The 20,337-nt window shown below is 38.1% G+C and overlaps 1 protein-coding gene across 5 annotated transcripts in view; it reads left to right on the forward strand.

Annotated features, from left to right (window-relative positions):
- Positions 1-20,337, forward strand: part of WASL (WASP like actin nucleation promoting factor) — a 58,167-nt gene that overhangs the window by 20,600 nt on the left and 17,230 nt on the right. For 3 of the 5 annotated variants that reach the window (XM_056339871.1, XM_056339868.1, XM_056339870.1), the window contains exons 2-5: positions 8,633-8,767; positions 10,012-10,098; positions 10,642-10,738; positions 15,571-15,594. In XM_056339871.1, coding sequence (XP_056195846.1) covers positions 8,633-8,767; positions 10,012-10,098; positions 10,642-10,738; positions 15,571-15,594 — 343 coding nt within the window. Of the gene's footprint in view, positions 1-3,249; positions 3,354-8,632; positions 8,768-10,011; positions 10,099-10,641; positions 10,739-15,570; positions 15,595-16,028; positions 18,410-20,337 lie in introns of those variants that run through there. The other 2 variants (XM_056339872.1, XM_056339873.1) reach the window with 2 other exon arrangements.

Raw genomic sequence — 20,337 nt, forward strand, 5'->3', positions numbered from 1 at the left:
GATAAGGGTCTGAATTCTAAAATATTTTCTCAAACCACTGTCATATGTTCAGAGTGGGTCAGAGGGTCAGCTTATAAGAGCTGCATTAAATATGGAACTAGTATGTGGCATCTGGAAAAACATTATTGCATAGAAAATGGAGTGGTTGGTGAAGGCTGAAGGAAGAGGACTTCAGTGCATGATGGCAGTGGGTTGCCAGAAGAAGACAAGACAATGCTGAATCGAAGGAGCTGGTTTCCCTTACAGCTGAATAGGCAGTGGAACTGGACAACAGATTCAACCTCAAATTTTATCCCATGGGTTGCTGTAAAACTAATGATTCTTGCCTTGAATCTGTATGGCTTGAAACACCAATCTGTAATTCCTGTGTCTAACCATGAAACATAGTTTTAAGAATCAGTTAATCTACATATCTGTACAGTACTTTATTTGTGTAAGGATCATCCTAGTCTTGGGGAGTCTTGATTAATTTAAAATGGCTCAAAATTGAAAGTTAGGCTTTAACATTTCATCTAAAAATTCCCTGAGCTTTGAAAAGGAAGTCTTTATCCTGAGTGTCTTGGGAGGCTGGTGGGAGTGAAATGGCAAGACAGACTGTCCTTCTGTAGTGGGAATTTTTGCTCCATGGCAGCAGGACAATGACAAATCTGTGGATGGCCTGTGCAAGTAACTGTGTAACTTTAACAACAGAACAAATAACTGCGTTTTGTCATGTGTCTGCTGCTTTCTGGACAGCTAAGATTTCAGCAGCGTTAAGCGGTGAGATGCAGCCGAGCGAGCTACTCATGATGCTGCGTAGGTAAACAGGAAGTGGCAGTGCTCAGCTTGCTCATCGATGGAAACCGCAGGTTGTGTATGTCATTTGGTAAATGATCTGCTTAACTGAGATAGCTTGGAATATTACAATCTGGAGCATCCTTGTGGCTATGGTTATGTCATATCTCTGGAAGACTGAAGTCTTGCATGTGTTGGCTGGACTGAGGTTGTAAGAGTTAAAAATACCTTATTTCTGTGTCTGATAAAAAAACATGTCTCTTTTAATTAATCGTGTGCTGTTGGATTTGGCTTTATATGCTATGCTGTTTACCCACATCCTGTTGGTCTTCTGTGATCTATAGTTGAGCAATGAGTGTTTGAAAAGAAGTTGGCCAGCTCTAGCTGAACTGGAGGGCTCTGGGAGGTACTGGAAATGTAAATGAACTTGTATCTGAAGACACCTAGAAAAATATGAGAGACGACTGCAGATTTAAGTCTGGACAAGCACTTTTATAGTTAGATTTCTTAAACGGCTATCCCTTTTTTTTGTTACAATGTCACTTGGTGATCACTGGTATATTCTCCACATAAGTAAACGGTCTTCAGTGAAGGTATTGCCACTGATTTGTGTACAGATCAGAACAAGGCTGGGAATCTGTTCTTGGGTATGAACTTTTTTAATTGGTTCTGGTCTCTTGATCCCTTAAATGTTTTGGGCTATATGTTATGTGGAACTGTCTTTTAACATAGATTAAGATCTTTGTTTCAGAAATTACTGGCTTTTTAGCTGTTTCAGAAAAACTTCCTCTCTTCCTTCTTGCCTTCAAATAATAAAAAGACAGTATCTCTTATGCAGTGGCTTTATTTTTCACATAGCCTGTCTTTGAGTATAGGTAGAAAACCCCAGTAACTTCTTAGCATCTATGCATAGTGCTTTTTAAAATCGGTAGGTCATCATGAGAAATAAAAAAACTAAAAGCAAGCTTTAAGCTTAAAATTGAACACTGTTAGCGATTGTAGCAAATAATTTCACAAGCAGTAGAACTAGTAAGGCGTCAGTGTCTTCAGTTGAGTAATTTTTCAGTTGGTACCAAGTAAAGCTTTTCTCATGTGATTGGGTATTTACAGAAGGCTCTTATCAGTTCTGTCAAATCTTGCTTTAGTTTTCCTGTCTGTGGAGCAATCGGTCTGTCTTCTCAAAATAATGTCCTGTAAATGGCATTAAAATTAGAAGATTGTTTCCAGCTGCTTAACTTTTTGAAATCTGTCAGAAAACTTTTGAAGTTCTGTATTTCTTATTTCTGTGTTTAAAATTTCTAGTTTAAAATCCTGTCTGTAGCATCCGAATGTAATTTTTTTGCAATACACAATTGTCTTTAAAGATAAGATTATTAGTAATTTGTTAAATATATCTTTAACAGCTGTAATAGCTTTAAATATTGAAGTAATCACAGTTTACCCAAACTGCAAATAAAGAAGTGTCCAGATCCCCAGTGGATAAACACTGTCACATGTTGGACTCATTTGTGAAGATTCTGGAGGCAAGCTGGTACAAAGACATAAATTATAAGCCAGTCTGAGAGTTGCAAAATCTAACTTAGTAAAATCTAATTTCATAGTCAAAATATTGTGGAGTTCTTGAAAAGTATTTCTGTCTCCAGAAAAGTGTATGTGTACTGTCAAGACAGTATCATCACACACTTTTTTCTTGTAGAAGATGAAGTAACCATAAATAGCGTGACCCACTGTTCTTAAAGGGAAAAAGGTTAAAAAGGTAGTTGGATGCATCTATTGTACTTCTGTCGTCTGGAGCCATAATCCTTGTGGTCCTTCAGATGAAGGTGTCGGCAGGAAGCGAAAGCAGTCTGCCTTTAATGGCACTAGTCTTTTCTCCCTCCTTGTACTGTTTCTTCCTACCTCTGTCCCTTCCCATTCAAACCTGCAAACGTAAGTACGTACAAACTGACACTTGTGAATACTTAGAGACCATGAAAATCTGATGAAAGTGTGGATTTGTGTTCATATTTTTTTCCGTTATGCCTGAATTGCATCTAAACCATCACACCCAGCATTGCTTAGGGCTGAATTATACTGTCCAGGGCTAATAAATATTGTAGGATTCTGAACCTGATTAAACTCAAGTTTTCTAACTTTCTGTGAAAGTGCTAGGAAATATTTTTTGTCTACTGTAGCAAATGCCTGAGCCACTTATAATGTGGAAATTGTTAGGGAAGCATACTTGCATGTTGTTTGTGTGGCCTAATTAGCGATAATCTGAATAGTGGCAGGCTTACTCAGTTCATTTAAAAGCACCGTTGGAGGAGGCTGCAGTGCATGCCTTCTGTAGGATTGCGTGGTGAGAACATTTACCCTGGAAGTGGGTTATCAGCCCTTCCTAGTAGGAAGGGAACACACTGTTCCCACATGGCAGGAGACATTGTCAATGCCAAGAAAATAGCTACATTTTCTCTAGAAACAGGACCGCTGTGCAGAAGGGAAATGAAACCACCAGAAAGAGCAGGCACCGACCAGTTTAGGCTACCAAAGGCCTTCCTTTGAGAAGGGGAGGAGGTTCCAGTGCCTGGTTCCTGCAGCAGGTTTTGTTTATGTTTCTGTATTAAGGGTGATGAGATAAAATGCATAACTGTGTCGAGCACTACAGAAATGTTTTTGGAAGTGCCATATATTTATGATACTGAAGATAAAGTAATTGCAGAACAACAGGAAGGTCTTATCACTAACTCAAATTTGTTTGCTTTGAATAACAATTTATTGAAATATTGACACTTAAATGTGTAATTTCTTAAACAAGCTTTTTTGAGATACACAGATTTCAAGCAATGTTTCTGCGTGATTGGTCAGTGTGACATTTTGGTGGTTTGGGTTTTTTTTGTGCAGAATACTTGTAATCTAGAGAAAGAAATGTCATCCGCTGAGTTATAATTGCCTAATTTTCTATGGATTAGTCTTGATTTCTTACAGAGTGAGCTATCCTGCATTCTCACTTGTGCTTCTTGTCTTTCTCATTCATGAGTCTTAGTGAGTTTCCGTACCTTCTTCCATGACTCAGAGAATGCTAGTCTGTTACTTGGTACTGAAGCATCTTGTGGTCAAGATTAAGAGTTACACCTCACCAAGCATTTTCCACAGTGAAGTGGTACTTGATGTTAGCATGTGTCAGTTCCTGAACCCTGCTGTCTGAGAGAGACTATTACTTACCACTGGTTTAATGTCAATGAATAGTAACAGCCCTTTATTCTTGAATAGTCACCCTGGAAGCAAACTGTGCGCTGTCTTCCTGGTCTTGTATCAAAGAAGAAATGAGTGACCTAGGAGGACCCAGCATCACCTGATCAGGCTTCAGTATCCTGATTTAGCCATTATAAGGATTTCCACCATAGCAGGTCTTAAAAAATGCCTGCCAAGGTACTTTCTCAACAGCTGTAGTATTGATCAGGACAACTTTTCCAGATATCTACTGTAAGGCAAAGAAAACAGAAACACTGATATCTGTTCTTACAGGGTTTGGATTGCACACAACTATTCACCATACCTTTTTTCCACAGAAATCTTAAAGTAGCTAATTGTGTTCAGTATGACTTTCAGGCTGAAAGTCTTCGGACTGACTTTGTGAAGAAGCTACAGGCATTGTATCAGCATGTTTTGATTTATTTTTTTTTTTTCCCCAAGAGGTTACTCTGCTTGGAAACAACTGCTACTACTTGTATCCTTACATTACAGGGCAGGGTCGTCCCCCCAGTTTTATTTGTAAGGTACTTCCGTGGGCTGGGAAGGGTAACTAAGAAAAGCAGACCTGTTGTGTGATTAAATTATGTACGTATGCAGGGTTTTGCACCTTTATTGGAAAAACTGTGACTCTTGGGAAAGACTGACAACCACTGCTAGTGTGTCTTCAGTAGTGCTGTCAGCATGTGACACATACCAATACTGAACCATTAGAAGAACTCATTAAACTTAGTTGCTTTTTTACAAGCATTAAAATAGAAATGATTAAGCACTGCAACAGGTTCCCCAGAGGTGATTTGCAGCCTTTAAACTTAACTGGACAGGACTTTGAGCAACTTGAACTCTAGGCTTTTAATTACCTTTGCTGTGAGCAGGAGGTTAGACTGGAAGACTTACAGAGGTCGCGCCCAGCCAAAGTCATTTTACGAGTCTTTGATCTTTGCACCACTAGCAGCTGTCAGCTGTACGTGAACACCGCAAAAAACCGTCCCAATGGGTCTTAAAATGCTTTCTGTTCAGGCGTATACTGAAGTGGCTGAACATCATCTTACAGCCTTAATCTTGCTGCTGCTCTTTGTTGTGACTTTTGGCCCACTATTTTTTAATGTCTCTGTTGGCTTGGTTTACTATTTTTGAAAAAATGAGTTACGGGAAATCATTAACTTGACAGGCTACTGCAGCGAGTGTTCACACCAGAAGCTGATCAAAGTATACAGCTATGCACTGCCCAGTTAGAAGCTATCAGTGGCTGCTGTGCTCACGTTCCGCAAATGTGCGATCACTCATTGTGGCTGTCTTCTGTACACAGAAGGGGTTTTCGTGAGCCTTTTGCTCATACCACGTATCTTGCAGTATGTATGTCCAAGGATGAGACCAGCACTGCCAGTGAGGCAGCCAGTGTACAGGTGACACCAGACTTACTGCTACATAGCTTACCAGTTTGAGGGGTGTGACAAGTCCCTGGAATGAATGGCATGTCCTCCAGCCAGAGGCTGACTGTGGAAAAAATGAAGGGGACGGAGGAGGGTTGATTCTTGTCTCCATGGCCCATCAGTTTTTGGTAGGCTACCTTATTCCTTTCCCTGATGTACTTTTTCCAAATACATAGCTATGTAAAAAGGACAAGATCTTCACCAAAATTATTAAGCAAAGCAGTAGTGCCAGCTTCAAAATCCTCCTCCTGAAAATCCAGTAATAACTTTAGGTATTAAGTAAAAAATCAACTTACTATACCTCAAAAAAATAAACCACCACCCCACCTTGTATTTTTTCCTGTATTGTCCTTTTAATTAAAAAAATGATAGTGGTGTAACAGTGGAATTTGTAATTATATTTTCTAACTTGTGAAAGCCGCATCACAATCTGTCAACACTAGGAATTTGCACAATGCTAATGAATAAGTTAAAATGTAGTTGAATAAGCTTGGTGTGCCTCAAAACAACACCTACTTTATAGATCAGTGAAATTGCTCTCTAACTTGTAGATTAAGCTCTACTCGTAGATTATCCAAGTGTACATTAAGTCTGTTATGGTTATGCAGAATGAGGACACACTTCTTGTGCAGTATTCTTCTCTCTACTCATGGGGGTGGTACTGGTTCAAGGGTTTTTTTTTTTATGTGCAGTCATCGAGTTATGACAGTTACTGGTTTACCCAGAAAATCCAGTTGGTACTTCTGCTGCTAGATATGATAGGAAGCAATGCATAGGGAGCCCTTTCTTGACACAGATCACTGTCTTCTATACCTTGAATTTAAGTTGAATAATTTCTTTCAAGACCCCATTTCTGTGGGTAGTCTTGTTGGGGGAGGTTAGTGGAGCTGGACTTGTTCTGGAGAGTTGAGAAGGCTTGAACAAAATCTGGCCAGTTGTGCCCAAAATTAAATCTTTGCCTGTTGCAGCATAAGGGGAGAAATGGTATCTCTTTATACTCAGAACTTAATGTCAGCTAATTGTTTTCTTGCTCTCGTGTGGCTAATTCAAGGGTCCTTTTACTTATTTGACAAGTCCTGTTATGATTAAATTATTCATACTACTCTGTAGGTTACAGGGAGAGAAATTTTACTCTACACTCAAGAGTAGAGCGTTTGAGGAGGCAACTGCAAAGCTTTCTTTTTATCATTCAGTCGCGCTTTTAACTCTTTTCTGTAGATTACCAGGAAGATTAGTAGTTAGTCTGACAAGTTCTGAAGGGGTGTTTGCAAAGAGAACAGAATTGTATCTTGACTTGTGAAAGATGTATCGCAGTTCTTGGGCAAAGGTTATAAAGCTTTCCCAAGGAATAGCTGCCCGTTTCCCTATATTACTTTCACTCTGTTTTAACAAAATAGAAAGGGGTTTTTGGTAATAAATGAATAAAAATTAAAGAAATAGTAATAAAAAATCCCATGAAACATAGGTTGTTATTTTGGTTATTTTAAACCACTTGTGAAAAGTGTGGCATGGGTAATATTGATACTTAATAGGTAATCTTATAATGCAAAAAGACATGCTTGTGTCCTAGATGCAAAATAGTCAACTGTTTTGGCAAGTAGTCAGTGTTGATGAAGGCAAAGTAATGCTTGTAGAGCAGGGGGGTAAAACCTAGTACGGAGCCCGTGACTCAGACTAGGTGTGACCCCTCCAGAAGGGTCTTGGAACGGTAACACGATCTATGAAAGCATCTGCTTAATGTTCCATAGTGAAAAAGGGAGTAAAAGCCTTTAACTTGGAGGGAAAGAAATAGAGAACAAAACAGAGAAGAATATTTTTGTGACCCCGTGTTTCAAAGGCTAACAAACTGGATTCATACAGCCTAAGCCTCCTCCCCAATCAAAGAAAGGTGTAGTAGGGCTAGGTAAGATGCGTGTGAGGGTGACAAGACTAAAGTGTCAAACAAAATGTTTTTTCTTGGTACAAGAATGACTGAAAACTAATACCGCTTTCTGAACAGTAGAGAACTTACAGGGCAAAGAAGTGTGACAAATGCTTCTCCGTGCTGCACGTGCTTTTATAGGTAACTATGAAACTGTTAACATAGTCCCCTAGTGTAGGAACAAGGAGGGACAGTCAGCTGAAACTAGCAGGTGGCAAACTTTTAGTAGCTAACTATTCACACAGTCCATAGGTGAACTGTGAAATACAGTCCTGCCCAGTGTTGTGATGGCCAGAAGTTCACAGAGGTCTGAAGAATGATTAGATAAATTCACAAAGGAAAAATCTGATGTGCTGTAAAACAGGTATGCTGGCTCAGTGGAGCTTTGAGCTCCGACCTGCCAGTTGCTGGGGTATACTCCCTTAGCGTAACGGTGTACTCTTGTATTCTTACCCAGGCGTCTGCTGCTGTTGGAGAGTAGGTCTGGAGCCAGATAGCCTCTGGTCTGTCCCATTACAGAGCCTTTAAACTTGATGTCCTTGTGACTTGGCTGCTAAATAAATATTCTTCAGAGGCTTAAATTTTCATTCCCTCGTAGGACTGTAAGGTAGGACACATATAAACTAGAAAATATGCTGAGGAACACTCCCAGTGACTGAAGCAATCTGGTGTGGAATAATCTCTATCTCTTCCTAAAATCTCTCAATTTGAAAACGGGATGATTTCAAGTTGCCAACTGGGAATGAGCCTAGCTCATGTGAATTTTCAAACCATGCCCAAGAATTTTAAGAGTTTGCTACTTGGCATACGCTGAAGTCATGCCAGAGACCATTTGAACAATTAAGCAATCCAGACAGTTGTGTTCCAGTATCCAGGAGTGTTTCCAGGCACTGTGTAATTTACAGTTCTAGCCCGAGTATTGCATTTCTATCCGGTTTGAAGTACTGAACAGAAAGAAATGTAGTTGCATGGTAGGACTTCTCTGTGTGACTGCCATAGTTACTGGTCTGCCTTTTACAGGCAAAGTCTCTTTGCTGATTTGCGAGCAAGAACAAAAAGTTCATTTGGGTTCTTAAGCTAAATATTGCGCAGAAATTAAAATCTAAGGCATAGAAGTGATTTGGTGTCATTTGAACTTTACTGTGTTACAACCTGGCAGATCATCAAAGTTGCTGCCTGGAACAAGGAACAAAATTAAGAGGTGCTTTGATAAAAGATCAAATCTAGAATTTGTGGGTTTTACCTTAAAAGTAATAGCTACCTTTTTTCTTTTTAGACGATGTCTTCAGCAGTTGTTCAGATATATGCAGCAGATCGCAATGCCATGTGGTCAAAGAAATGCTGTGGTGTAGCTTGCCTTGTAAAGGACAATCCACAGAGGTCGTATTTTATCAGAATATTTGACATTAAGGTAAGTATCTCTTTTTGGTTTACAGACTCCTTAAGCTTGGTTGTATTCATTCTCTGTTTTGAATTGAATGAGTGTAGGTTGTCATAGCTACAAACTCACAGAAATTCTCAAGTAAATGGTTGCCCGTTTAAGTGGTGCAGTTACAGTGCTTATAGGCAAGTGCAACTTTCTCAGGTATTCTAAATTAAATTATTTCATAGATGTCAGCTTTATGGATGAAATAATTTATCAGCTACAGTTTTCTTACAGCACACAGAAGCTGTCCTCTGCAGATCTGATTAGTCAAACTAATGAAAGTTAGTATAGTGTCACTGATACAGATAGCTATCAAAATTCTATCAAGGTACTGCTTTGGATGGTGTTAACAAAATAGGTGCTGTCTTCTGTAGGAGTGGAAACAATCTTTTTGATTAGTGTGTTGGTGCATGTGAAAACTGCAGGAAAAACAAGTTTTGTTCTCCAAAATATATACATTCATACTGAAGATCTTTGTCTTATATTTAACTCAAGATAGTGGAAGCTAAAAGATTAAACGTCTAAACTGTGGTTTTATATCAGAAATGATATTGAGAAGCATAGGTCCTACTGGCTTTGCTGAGACTCTGGAAAGCTTCCCATTATCTCTGCAGCCAGTAACAGCTCATTATCTGTCAGCATTCAGTGCTTCAGGTCTCTCAGATTTGTTCAGAATTGCCAGCTGGTGCTTGTATTGGACTTTGTGATTTGGTCACTTGACTATTACACTTAGTGAGAAACCTGTTCCTTGGGTGCTGAACTATAATATCTTTGCAATATGTAAAGAAAAAATGGTGAGATTTTTGTTCTCCTTACGTTAACTGTTTTCAGGTCAAGCCTGAGATAATAACAGAAGACTGGAGGTCTCCTTCATTCCTATTACTGTTAATCACTGTATTCCCATCACTGGTCGCCATTACCTCTCCCAGGATCGCTGTTGTGATACATTGTATCCATTGTAGATACATTGTAGAATTTGAAGGATGTTTTTTGAAAACATTCAGGAAATTGAACAGAGCATAGGCGACCTGGCAGAATAGTCTTCCACAGCTCTTTCCAAGTTTCCAGTATATTTTGATTTTGATTGAGCTCATTTGTTGAGTGAATAGCAAGGTAGATGCTTAACACCATGCAGCTTCCAACTCTAGATAGGTTCTATTGTGAAAGAAATTAAATTCTGCAATTTGTCTGAGTTCTTAAAAATTGTTTTTTTTCTTTTTTCTTTTCAGGATGGAAAATTATTGTGGGAGCAGGAGCTGTACAATAACTTTGTATATAATAGTCCTAGAGGATATTTTCATACCTTTGCTGGAGATGTGAGTCTCAACATCTTTGAAATACCTGTTTTAAAATGCCTTTTATTTGAACAGTACCTTCTTCAAATATAACCGAGGGGTTTATTTCATTCTGTAAATTATTTATTAAAGTACAATATTACCTGTGTTCCTTGAAGCTTTTAAAGCTTATTTATAAAAGGATTTTTTTTTGTATCTCAACTAGAAAACTTAATCCATAGGACATTTAAAATGCAGTTCTTTTATTTTCAACTCCCTTTAATGAAATTACATTTCGACTTGCAGATTATGTTTATGAAGTACCATATATACTTAAAGCACAAATTTTCCTCTCCCCCCTTTGATTTCAAGCTACAAGATTTTGCTCAAATTTGTTAGCCATGATGTCTAGAAACTTCATTAGTAGACAGACATTCCTAAGATAGAATGTTTCACTGAGACTTGGTTCCAAATTTGCAGTGATGATTTTTCCTGATGATACCTTCAGAAGGTGTAAGAAGACATTTAAGAAAGCCTTTGAAACATTTTCTTAGTCATGGGTGGGGGAATATTAATGTTTTTCAGACATGTCAAGTTGGTCTTAATTTTGCTAATGAAGAAGAAGCTAAACTATTCCGCAAAACAGTAACAGATTTACTTGGACGACGGCAGAGAAAATCTGGTAAATATCAAATTAATCTTAAATTCAGGCTTACTTATATTGTTTTGGGGGGAGGCAGGAAGCTACTTTTATGTTTGAAAGCTACTGGAGGCACTAGTGCTATGTTTATATTTAGAAGTAATTGTGTTATTAAAGCGTGCTGCTTTTCTCTATTGTGCAAAAATAATATTTTTCTGAGAACTTGATGCTCCTTGCTGTAAGCTTCGTTGTAAGATGAGACTCCAAGGTTCTGGTGTTTGAAAATGTAGATCAGGAGGAAGCAGAAATGGTAAGCTGTCAGTGGGAAAACTAGAAATCTTTCGGTAAGCTGTTTTCACATTTGACTAAACTTTCTTTTCACTCTGGGCTGTTTATAACTGATTTGTTTAAATTTAGCCCAAGTGAGTTGTAACAAAGATTTTACCATCTGGTATGTTCAGTAGTTCATGTGAATTTTTGGCGTTGATCCAGCATTTAGTAGAGAAATTATTTTATTCAAAACCAACAGAAGACATAATGTCTATACTATCCTTCGTAGCACAGGACAGTCTGAAGCACAGCATACTTTTGCCGGCTGCAAGATGCCTTGGGAATCATGGTCAGCATTTTAAAGGGAGCTGCAAACCTACACATCTTGTCTTGGTCCTTTTCCAGGGAGCCCATAAACAACTTGCCTGTCTGACAGCCATATGTCCATGAAGGATAAGGTGATATAAAACATAGGCTGGGAACACATGGATGTGCTCAGGCTTGCTGTAAGCTAAGAGTGTGGACTTGTGTTCAGGCTATAGGATGTGGTTTTGCAGTCCAGTCTGGAACTGAATTGCACTAGCAGTGTAGTGTAGACTAATGTAAAGGGAGGAAGCCCTCATTTCAGAGTGCCATCTTTGCAAGTGTTCTTGGGAGCCTACGTGATCTACATGCATTCACTTGGATTTCATTGAGGTATGGTGGTTCAGTTGCAGAGTGCTTGTTCCAGAAACTTAAATAGCTTCTCTAACATTCCCCCTGCTCAGAATTAGAGTAAGTTCATAGGGTTTCATGAGAAGTAGGGTAGTTAAGAAGTGGCATTAACAATGTTTCTCACACTTGTGTAAAAGTAATCTAGCATCAGCTTTCCATAAGACTGCTGGAAGTTTCACTGAAGTTCCTGAAATTCCACTCTTACTATGTGTCTAACACACAGTGCTACGGTGCACAGATATGACCTGGGAGGAAGTGCGTTTGCATTATTTGCCGTAGCAAATTTTGTTTAGTAGTTCAGTCAAACCTCCTGTTCACAGGACAGAGGTTTGCCTCTGCCCTTCCACACGCATTTTTTTTTTTTACAGGACCACATAAGTTTTTCTTGTTTATTCTTTGAGCTAATATCTCAGTTTGTGTGCAAACTCATGTTGTAGGATGAGCTTACTCCATACATTGTCTTTTAACAAACAGTTCTCCCTCCCCAAACACTTACAACTTGAGGACAACTTTACAATAAAAATTTTTCCAAGTTTTTTTTCTTGTTAAGAGCTGCAAAACTAGAGTTGAAAACAATCATGAGATTCCTTAGTCAAGCCACCAGATGGAGTTCTCTGTATTTGTCATTGACACGACTGTAATTAATTGTGCTTCTAAAATAACAGGCTTTGCATTTGCCCATGTCAAAGCTGATTTGCTGTCAGTATTTATTTATTTATTTATAAATGCTTATATCAAACATACAGTAATTTATACACAGGTTTATATATAACAAATGATATATATACACTACAAAAAAAAGTTTCATATAAATTGTGTGTGTATTTTAATGCACCTTAACTTTCCAAACACAGAGGTAATAGTTGGGTAATTTTGATGCTTTTCTATTTTAATGGGATTTTTACTCCCATTTCATAGCAATGACACCTGACATGCTTTCAACTGAGTACTCCATGTGATCACTTAGCAGCCTGTTCTACTACTCAGAGCTTGCTAAGAGACTTTTCCAGGAGTCTTATGGAAAGCTTATGTTGTTGGAAGGTAGCAAGAACAGCAGTTCTGGCTCATGAAACTATGTCTTGGTGCTGAGACTAGTACACAAAATATTGTCTAACAGCTGCAAGAGGAGCCAAGAGTATTCTGTTCTTCCTCACTTGGTATGAAATGCACTCCAGTATACAGACAACTCCTGAGCAAGTGCATCTGGAGTTCCAGAGAGATGAAAGTTGGCTCCAAACAGAGAATGTAGAAGAGCTTGCAAATGTTCAAACATCTAATAGAGAATTGAATGAGGGAGAAAGGCAGAGAAAGAATTATTGATATGTTTTCTTAATCTTATTAATATCAGGCTGGTATTCATCTAGCTACATTCTGCTGCTTTGTGTGTGTATAAGTCAGTTAGATTCTTAACCTTAGGCTAGGAAGAAATTATTATAATTAGTTGATATCTCTGGTAGATTTACTTAAATAATTTCTCCATTTACTGCTTAAACTGATCCCAAATAGTTTGCCTGGTAAGCAGGGTCAACACAGTGTTTCTTTTCTCAGTGCTCGTCAGTGTAGTGCATTCTCACTTTGGGTATTCTTGCACATAGGTACCGTTAGTTGAGCCGTAAAAGCACAGCAGAGACTCGTAGAACAGGCACTTGTTCTTAACTGCCTTTCTGAAGTAGAAGGCAGCTTGTCCAATTTTTATGGACTCTTTGTAGCTCATGGGTGAGAGCTCTGTTAGCACTCTCTGACGCTGCCTTTTTTTTTTTTTCATACAGTTCAAGCTGGATACTTAATATGGAGAGCTTGCACTTTTTTTTTTTTTTTTTTTGATTTGTGTCTTTGGTCACAGCTTTTAGATTTGCTGCCTGGGAGACAAGTGCATCTCTGCAGTGCTCAGATTGCATTGGATTCAAGCCTCAGCAGAGAGCATTCTTGTTTCCAGGAATACTTACACAATCAAGCTGTGGCTTTGGGACTTAGGCAGCTGGTGAAGTTGATCTGTCTTAGATCATTAGGCATCTCCATCTTCAAAAAAGGAGAAATCCACCGCCCTCCAGTCAGGTCATCTGCACTTCAGAACAGGACTTCATATTTTCTAGTCAGCAGTGGAAACCACAGAAAAACAGATCTGGTTATCTTTGGACCACAAATTAATCTTATATACCCAGCAAAAATTACAGGAAGTGTTTGCTTTGCTTTCCACTATCTTTTCTCTTGAACTCTTTCTTCTGAATAAAACTGTAATGGATTCCCATGATTTGGCACAAGGCTACTTAACACTTCCTATGAGTACCTCCTGCTTTTGCCGGCTTCCCATCCTGTGCCAAATGACTTGCAATCGGTTCTGCATTCTCCTTTGCTGTCTCCAAGTTGTTGAATAAAACTCTAATAATGTTCCAGAAGTTGAGTTTGGATTTGTTTTTTGGTTTTGTTTGGTTGTTTTTTTGGCAGCACAACATCAGTGGTTTCTTAAACTGAATATTCTTAGGAAGAGAAAGCAGTATTTGGCCAAAAAGTCTTTTTTTTTTTTTTTCTTCCCCCTCCCCCCCCCCCCCCCCCCCCCCCCCCCCCCCCCCCCCGACCTGATACCTTTTGCTGAGGCACCCTTGCAGAGGTTCTCTACCTCTGTGCCTAAACCTACCCTGCCGTGAGCAAAGAGGCAACTGTCTGTCTTTAGAAGAAGCACTTGATTCTCTAGGGGTTTTGGTCACCTTCCTCTGAAGGTTTGATGACCTTGACAGGTTCTTTATTCCTGCCTGAAGATCAGCTGACTGATACGGGGCCGACTTGCCTTGCACACTTAGGAATGTTGACCTTTTAAAATATTGCTAGGACAAAGTCAACACTAGTCGTGGAGGCACCTTCTTCCTTCCCCTTATGTTTTTGTATCTGGAAAAATATAGTAAGATAGTGTTTTTTTCTGGGACTTGCTGAAAAGTGAAATCTCTTTTTACAAGTTTTTATTACAAAGCTCTTAGGAGTCACTGTTAGGGTTTCAGATACTCCAGACTTGAAAGGGAGGGATGGACAGCCTTATAGAGCCGTGCTGTGATGTTTGGTGTGATGACAAACTGCTTGCCCATATGGGTACTGCTAAATCCAAAATTCCTAAGAGTGTGTGTGTAGGTAGGCAAATAGTGTAACTGTACTGGGGGTTTTGAAGGATGGTTGCAGGATAGGTAAATGTTATTTGTGGTGGTTAAGAATTAATAGTGAGGGAGGTCTCCTTTAAAGGAGAATTTACTATTCTAGGCTGAGAATACTGAGGTGTGAAATGTTTACAGCTATTTAAATCATCAAGCCACATTCTTCATCATCTGTGAAACAGTTTGGTGTTCTGAATAGTATCAGATTAGTACTAAGGAGATTCCAGTTCTGTTCGATATTGTTCAGTTACCTGTTGGATAAGGTAGGTCAAGTGTCTGTCCCCTCTGTGTCCTATTTTCTTTGCATAAACCAAAAAATAATTCTAATACATTTTAGGTTCTGTGAGAGAACAATACTGTATAAGAAGTGCTAATTATATTTCAAGTAAAAATGAAGGAGCAGTCTCATTCAGTGGAAATCGGCATAATGCTTCAAAAATACTGCTTTGGTACATTGTACCAAAACAGCTGCTTTTTGAATATTTGATCTTACATTGGGGTCAAAATGGCTGAAACCAACTCAGTAGCTATTTCCTTATGCTCCTACTAGGTTTGCTCACTTGATACCAGTGCTAAGACTGGGGGTTTATCGTTCTGTAATACTTTTCTCAAATGCACGACAAATAGGCTTTAAGGATATTAATAGATTCTTGAGTTCAAGGTTATTGAAAGCTTTACTAGAAACTAAAATTTAGAATTAATTTTTCCTGTGATACCTATGAATAAATAGAGCTTTTTCTTTTTCAACAGAAAAAAGACGAGACCCGCCAAATGGTAAGTTTTTTGCATGAATCACTGCATTTTATTTTTACCTACTGCTGTCATTTACTGTTTATGTATAACTGTGTTTTGGACTTGTTCAAGATAGTCACGTGGTGGCAAAAGCAGTAAACTTACTCTGGAGCTTAGTGTATTTGTTTTATGTCTGTTCTTTGGTATTTGCTTAGTTGTAGCTTGAAAGATTTGTGGCTTAGCTGGCATTTGTAAAGAATGTTTTTGGAGGAGAATGTTTTGTTGCAAATAGGACAGAAACCCTTCAGCTTAAACTGAGAAGAAAACTTTGTACCTTGCGTTTATTTGTTGCTTGGTCTTCAGATTATGTGTGTATGGATGGGATCACTATACAGAACCGTGCTGAAAATAAAAGTTAGCCCATTTGTATAAAGGCAGGCATAATGATGACAGATTTCATAAAACACTCAAAATGTTAATTTCAGTGTATCTGGCTAACTGTGTAACATAGCCTTTTGTTCATATGTCATGTTTGTCAATATCAAACTTTTTTTTGCATGAAGGATTATTTGAATCTGCCTCTCAGGAATACTGGCATGAAGAGACAGGTTTCGAAGGAGAGTTTATTAAATTGATGGAAGGAGTCACAAATATGTATCAGTTCAATAAAAATTGGTTTTTTACCTTCTATTCTAAGATCAAATGGAAAATGCACATCAGTGAATATCAAGTTTGGAATCCTTGTCGTTCTGAATTCACAGTGATAGTAAAAAGTGATTTTTCCTGGATACTTGCGTGGGTGATCCAGATCAAAGTTCATATCGATGTATCTGTTAGTTTGCTGCTTGAGCAAGGGAATAGTCAACTGATTGTCTGAGGTCCCCTTATGGCCTGAGGTGGTAGTTTTAAATACTAACCAAGACATCCAAGCCTCTTGGTAAGCCACCAAAATAGGTAACCCTTAACTAATCCTGAATTATGAGAGCTACTGGTATCTTTTATATCCAAATGAAGTCTCCCATACGTGGAATACTTCTCAAAAACTTACTCTTGTCTTTTTCATAAACATTAAGTTTTGAGGAAGTTCAGGCACTCATCAGTTTAAACCAGACATCTTTAGTATTGATTCGTTCAACTGGGACTGGGTTGTTTAGTTTTAAAACAGTCATAGTAATGCCATCCCTGATCACCTTACCAGCTTTTCTGAGCTTTCAGAAGGTTCTGACTGTTCTGCCTCCTGCGTGGTATTTGCTTCTGCTCACTTAAACAGCACATCCTTGATAGCAATGTCTGCAGAGCTGGTGGGAATTAAAACGGTAGTGGTGACTGGGTAGTGCCACCTACCACAAAAAATTTAGCCTTTGTCTTTACTGTTAGTGTTAACAACAGTTACACAAATAATTTGTCTAGTTTGCCATCTGTGATTGGAATAAGATTTAAGAAAAGTAAGCCTGTAAAAACTTTTGTGCTTAAAATAGTCTCCGTAATTCATCCTGTAAGACCTCAGGCAACACTTTTTTGAGGAATACTCACCTACTAAACTTGCAGTCACTGGTCCTATGCCTTTATCCTGAATAGTCTGTGGAAGACATAGGTTTATTCCCAATATTTCAGGTTCATAATCATTAGTCAAAGCTCTGAGCATCTCTGCTCTTCAGTAAACTGTTTCCCTGAGACATCCACATACTCTTTCACAAGGTGTCCGTTTTCCTTTTTTGGTTCTGTCAAATTCTCTAATGCCTGGCTGCTCTGCTGGCAAAGAGTTAAGTGTGGTCGTGGCCTCTGTAGTCACAGGTGAGACATGGTTGATACAGGTTATAGCCTCAGGTGGTTATACTTTATACAGTCTCTGCGTTTCAGTATTTGGAATTCAGACTAGAGCACATAAATACTATCAGCATGTAACTGGGAAAAAAATACAAACTGTTGTAGGATCAGCTAGTTCTTGTTTTACTCTCTATATGCAGTGAAATTGTATTTGGGGTAAAAAGAAAAAGGCACACCTGCTTTTTTGTACCGGGTATCAATGTATAATTACCTTTATAACTGAAAAACAAGAGCAATCACATTTCTGGACTCGCATGATCCATGCTTGAAATACTGCAGGGAATTTTATTTTAGTGGGGCTTGTTTGTCTGGATTTTCTGCATACATTGACACTGCATGGAAAAAGCACTCTGTCTTTTCATGTGACGTTTTCAATGGTACGGATTTAAGATTATTTTTTTTTTTTTGTAGAATTGCAGGATTAAAATCAAATTGGCATTAACAGTTATGTAAAATGTATTAGTCTGTAATTTCCTGGGATTTATGTTCTACTCATTTGTAATAGCTAGGTCTCTTTATGCAATAAAAAAGAGTTATCGTGGTTGAACTGACTGCTTAGCAAAGTTCTGGGTGAAACAAGGATTTGTCAGAGAATTAGGCTGTGAGGGAATCTTTAAGAACCATGTGGCAGAATTTTGTTTCAGCTGTTAACTGTAACATTGCATTAATTGTGGGGCTGTCTGTTGCCTGGGACAGATGCCTAGAGAGGTTCTAAATGAAATACAGATAATTTTGTAGAATTAACATTTCAAAATGTTCTGTACTACGTTTTCTGGAGCCCCTTCTGAAGATGTCACAGATATTGATAACAGTGGATGCTTAAGGCCACTGTACTGTCAGGTACTTCCTAAGGATGAGCTCTATATGCCTCTCTCATCTTCATTTATTGAGCTGTCTACACCTGATGGGGAAGGTGCTTGTTTTATGATGGGAAAAATTTTACTGGATATAAATATGGCAGTTCTAGAAGAATACAATTCTATCCATGGTTCTTTCATCCCTCGTGGACTTCAAAGGTCTAAACCTGATGGTAAGAAAAATTTTCATCTTTAAGAGTTTACTGTGATCTCTTACATGAATATTATTATTACCAAAGAATCAGGTTATCGTTTCTTAACTTGAGCTAGCTGAATAAAATGTCAATTTGCAAATGGCTGCTGCTTTACATGGTTAAACCCATGTATGGTTAGTTCAAGATTTTACATGCAAAAAGGTGCCGTTTCAAAGACTTAAAAATTGTGAGAAGGCTATCACAAACTTCCTAGCATTGCAAAGGTGTGTGTTTCTTTGTGAATGTCAGGACAGCTCTTGAAACTACAAATATCAATATAATAGGTGAAAATAGAGACAACAGAGGAAATATATAGGTGATTAAAGTGAACATGAACTCCTACAGTTTATGTTTTATGTCTAATGAAATTAAGATTGATTTTCAATTCATACTGAAGATTTTACTTAACTCCACTGGTTAAGTTTTGGGTTGATAATATGTGGTGATTAATGATCAGCAATGAATTTATTGCCAAATCTAAGTGGAACTTTACCAATGCAAATTGTTTCACATAGTCATGTGTGGTCGACTTGTGCTTTGATATTCTCAAAGCACAGTTGTGTAGACAATAACACTTCTAGATCAAAGCATTTCTGCTTAGCAGAAAACACTTCAGAACTTCTTCCTGCAGTTTCAGTGCAGTTTCAGATCTTGTCTTTCAAGACTTCTACAGAAACGTAGGAGTTGTCATATATTTTAGATGAGTTTTGTCTAGTCCTCTGTCATGTTTCTGTTCTTGTTTCTTGTTCTGGCTAGTACTAGGTGCTTCGCGTGACACATTAAACTGTAAATGTCAGCTATGTTACCCGTTGTGTTGTCTGCTGCTTCTTTCCGAGTTGGACTTTGGCAGAAACCTAAGGCTTGTTGGTCCTTTCAGAATGCTTAGAGAACTTTAAATTAGCCATAAAAAATGCAGTTATGGGAAAAAAGTGTCAAAATAAGGTTCAGATTTTTCAGTCTAATTAGAATTTTTTATCATCCACCCAGTTAAGATTGGATGTGTCTTATTTTAATTGATTTGCTAACCATTGGGTAGTAACTCACAGGCAAGTAGAGGATGTTTTCAAATTATTTCTGGCCAAACTGGTCTTAAATCGACTGTTTTATTTCATTCTTCCAAAACTGAAATTACTTACCGTTTTTGCAGGTTTCTTTGAAAATATGCATGTGTGTGTACATACATACAGAGATATAGATATATATGAAAAATGCATAAACTGCCTCTTAGTTTTTACATACTACTATCACTTGGTTATGTCAAGAGTTGTCTTCTGTCAAAGCTGAAAAACCTGAGTGGAAAACATGCCAAGTATGTTTATTTGCTAGTATTACACAAGTAACATAATAATTAAATGCTAAAATTGGCAGGAGTATTTTAAATAACTGTAGTAATAATTCAGAGTTGTATAATGAAGAATGAGGTTTGAGAATATAATACATAATTTGAGTGTTTAATATGTATTTCTGGTGCCATTTTTACAGTCACTACTCTTCAAGCTCTGTTTCTTATCTGAAACTACAATTATTTTGCAAACCTGTCAAAGAGTTAAGACGTAAGAAATCTTGAATGGTTCCGTAGGTACTATGCTCTTTTTGAAGACAAGTGTATCCAGAGCGGCCTTTTGAAAATCTTGTGATGTTCAGGTTCTGTGTGTGATGGCAGAAAGCATTCCCACGTGGGGCTTGTTAAGCAAAGGTTCCCTCTCCTTTGAGTTTACTGTGCTGCCAAGGTCACGGTGCGCTGGGTGTTACTGTTTGTCGCAGTCACTTCTTTGACCTTGTCTGGGATTGTACCTAAGCTGTATCTTTATGTGTCTTATTCCATGTGGTCTTTACACAGGAAAATCTTTAGTTTAAAATCACTTTCTTTGCCAAATTTGCAAAAAAAAAAAAAAAATAATTAAAAA

Source organism: Falco biarmicus, chromosome 5 (assembly GCF_023638135.1).
Source record: "Falco biarmicus isolate bFalBia1 chromosome 5, bFalBia1.pri, whole genome shotgun sequence".
NCBI lineage: Eukaryota > Metazoa > Chordata > Aves > Falconiformes > Falconidae > Falco > Falco biarmicus.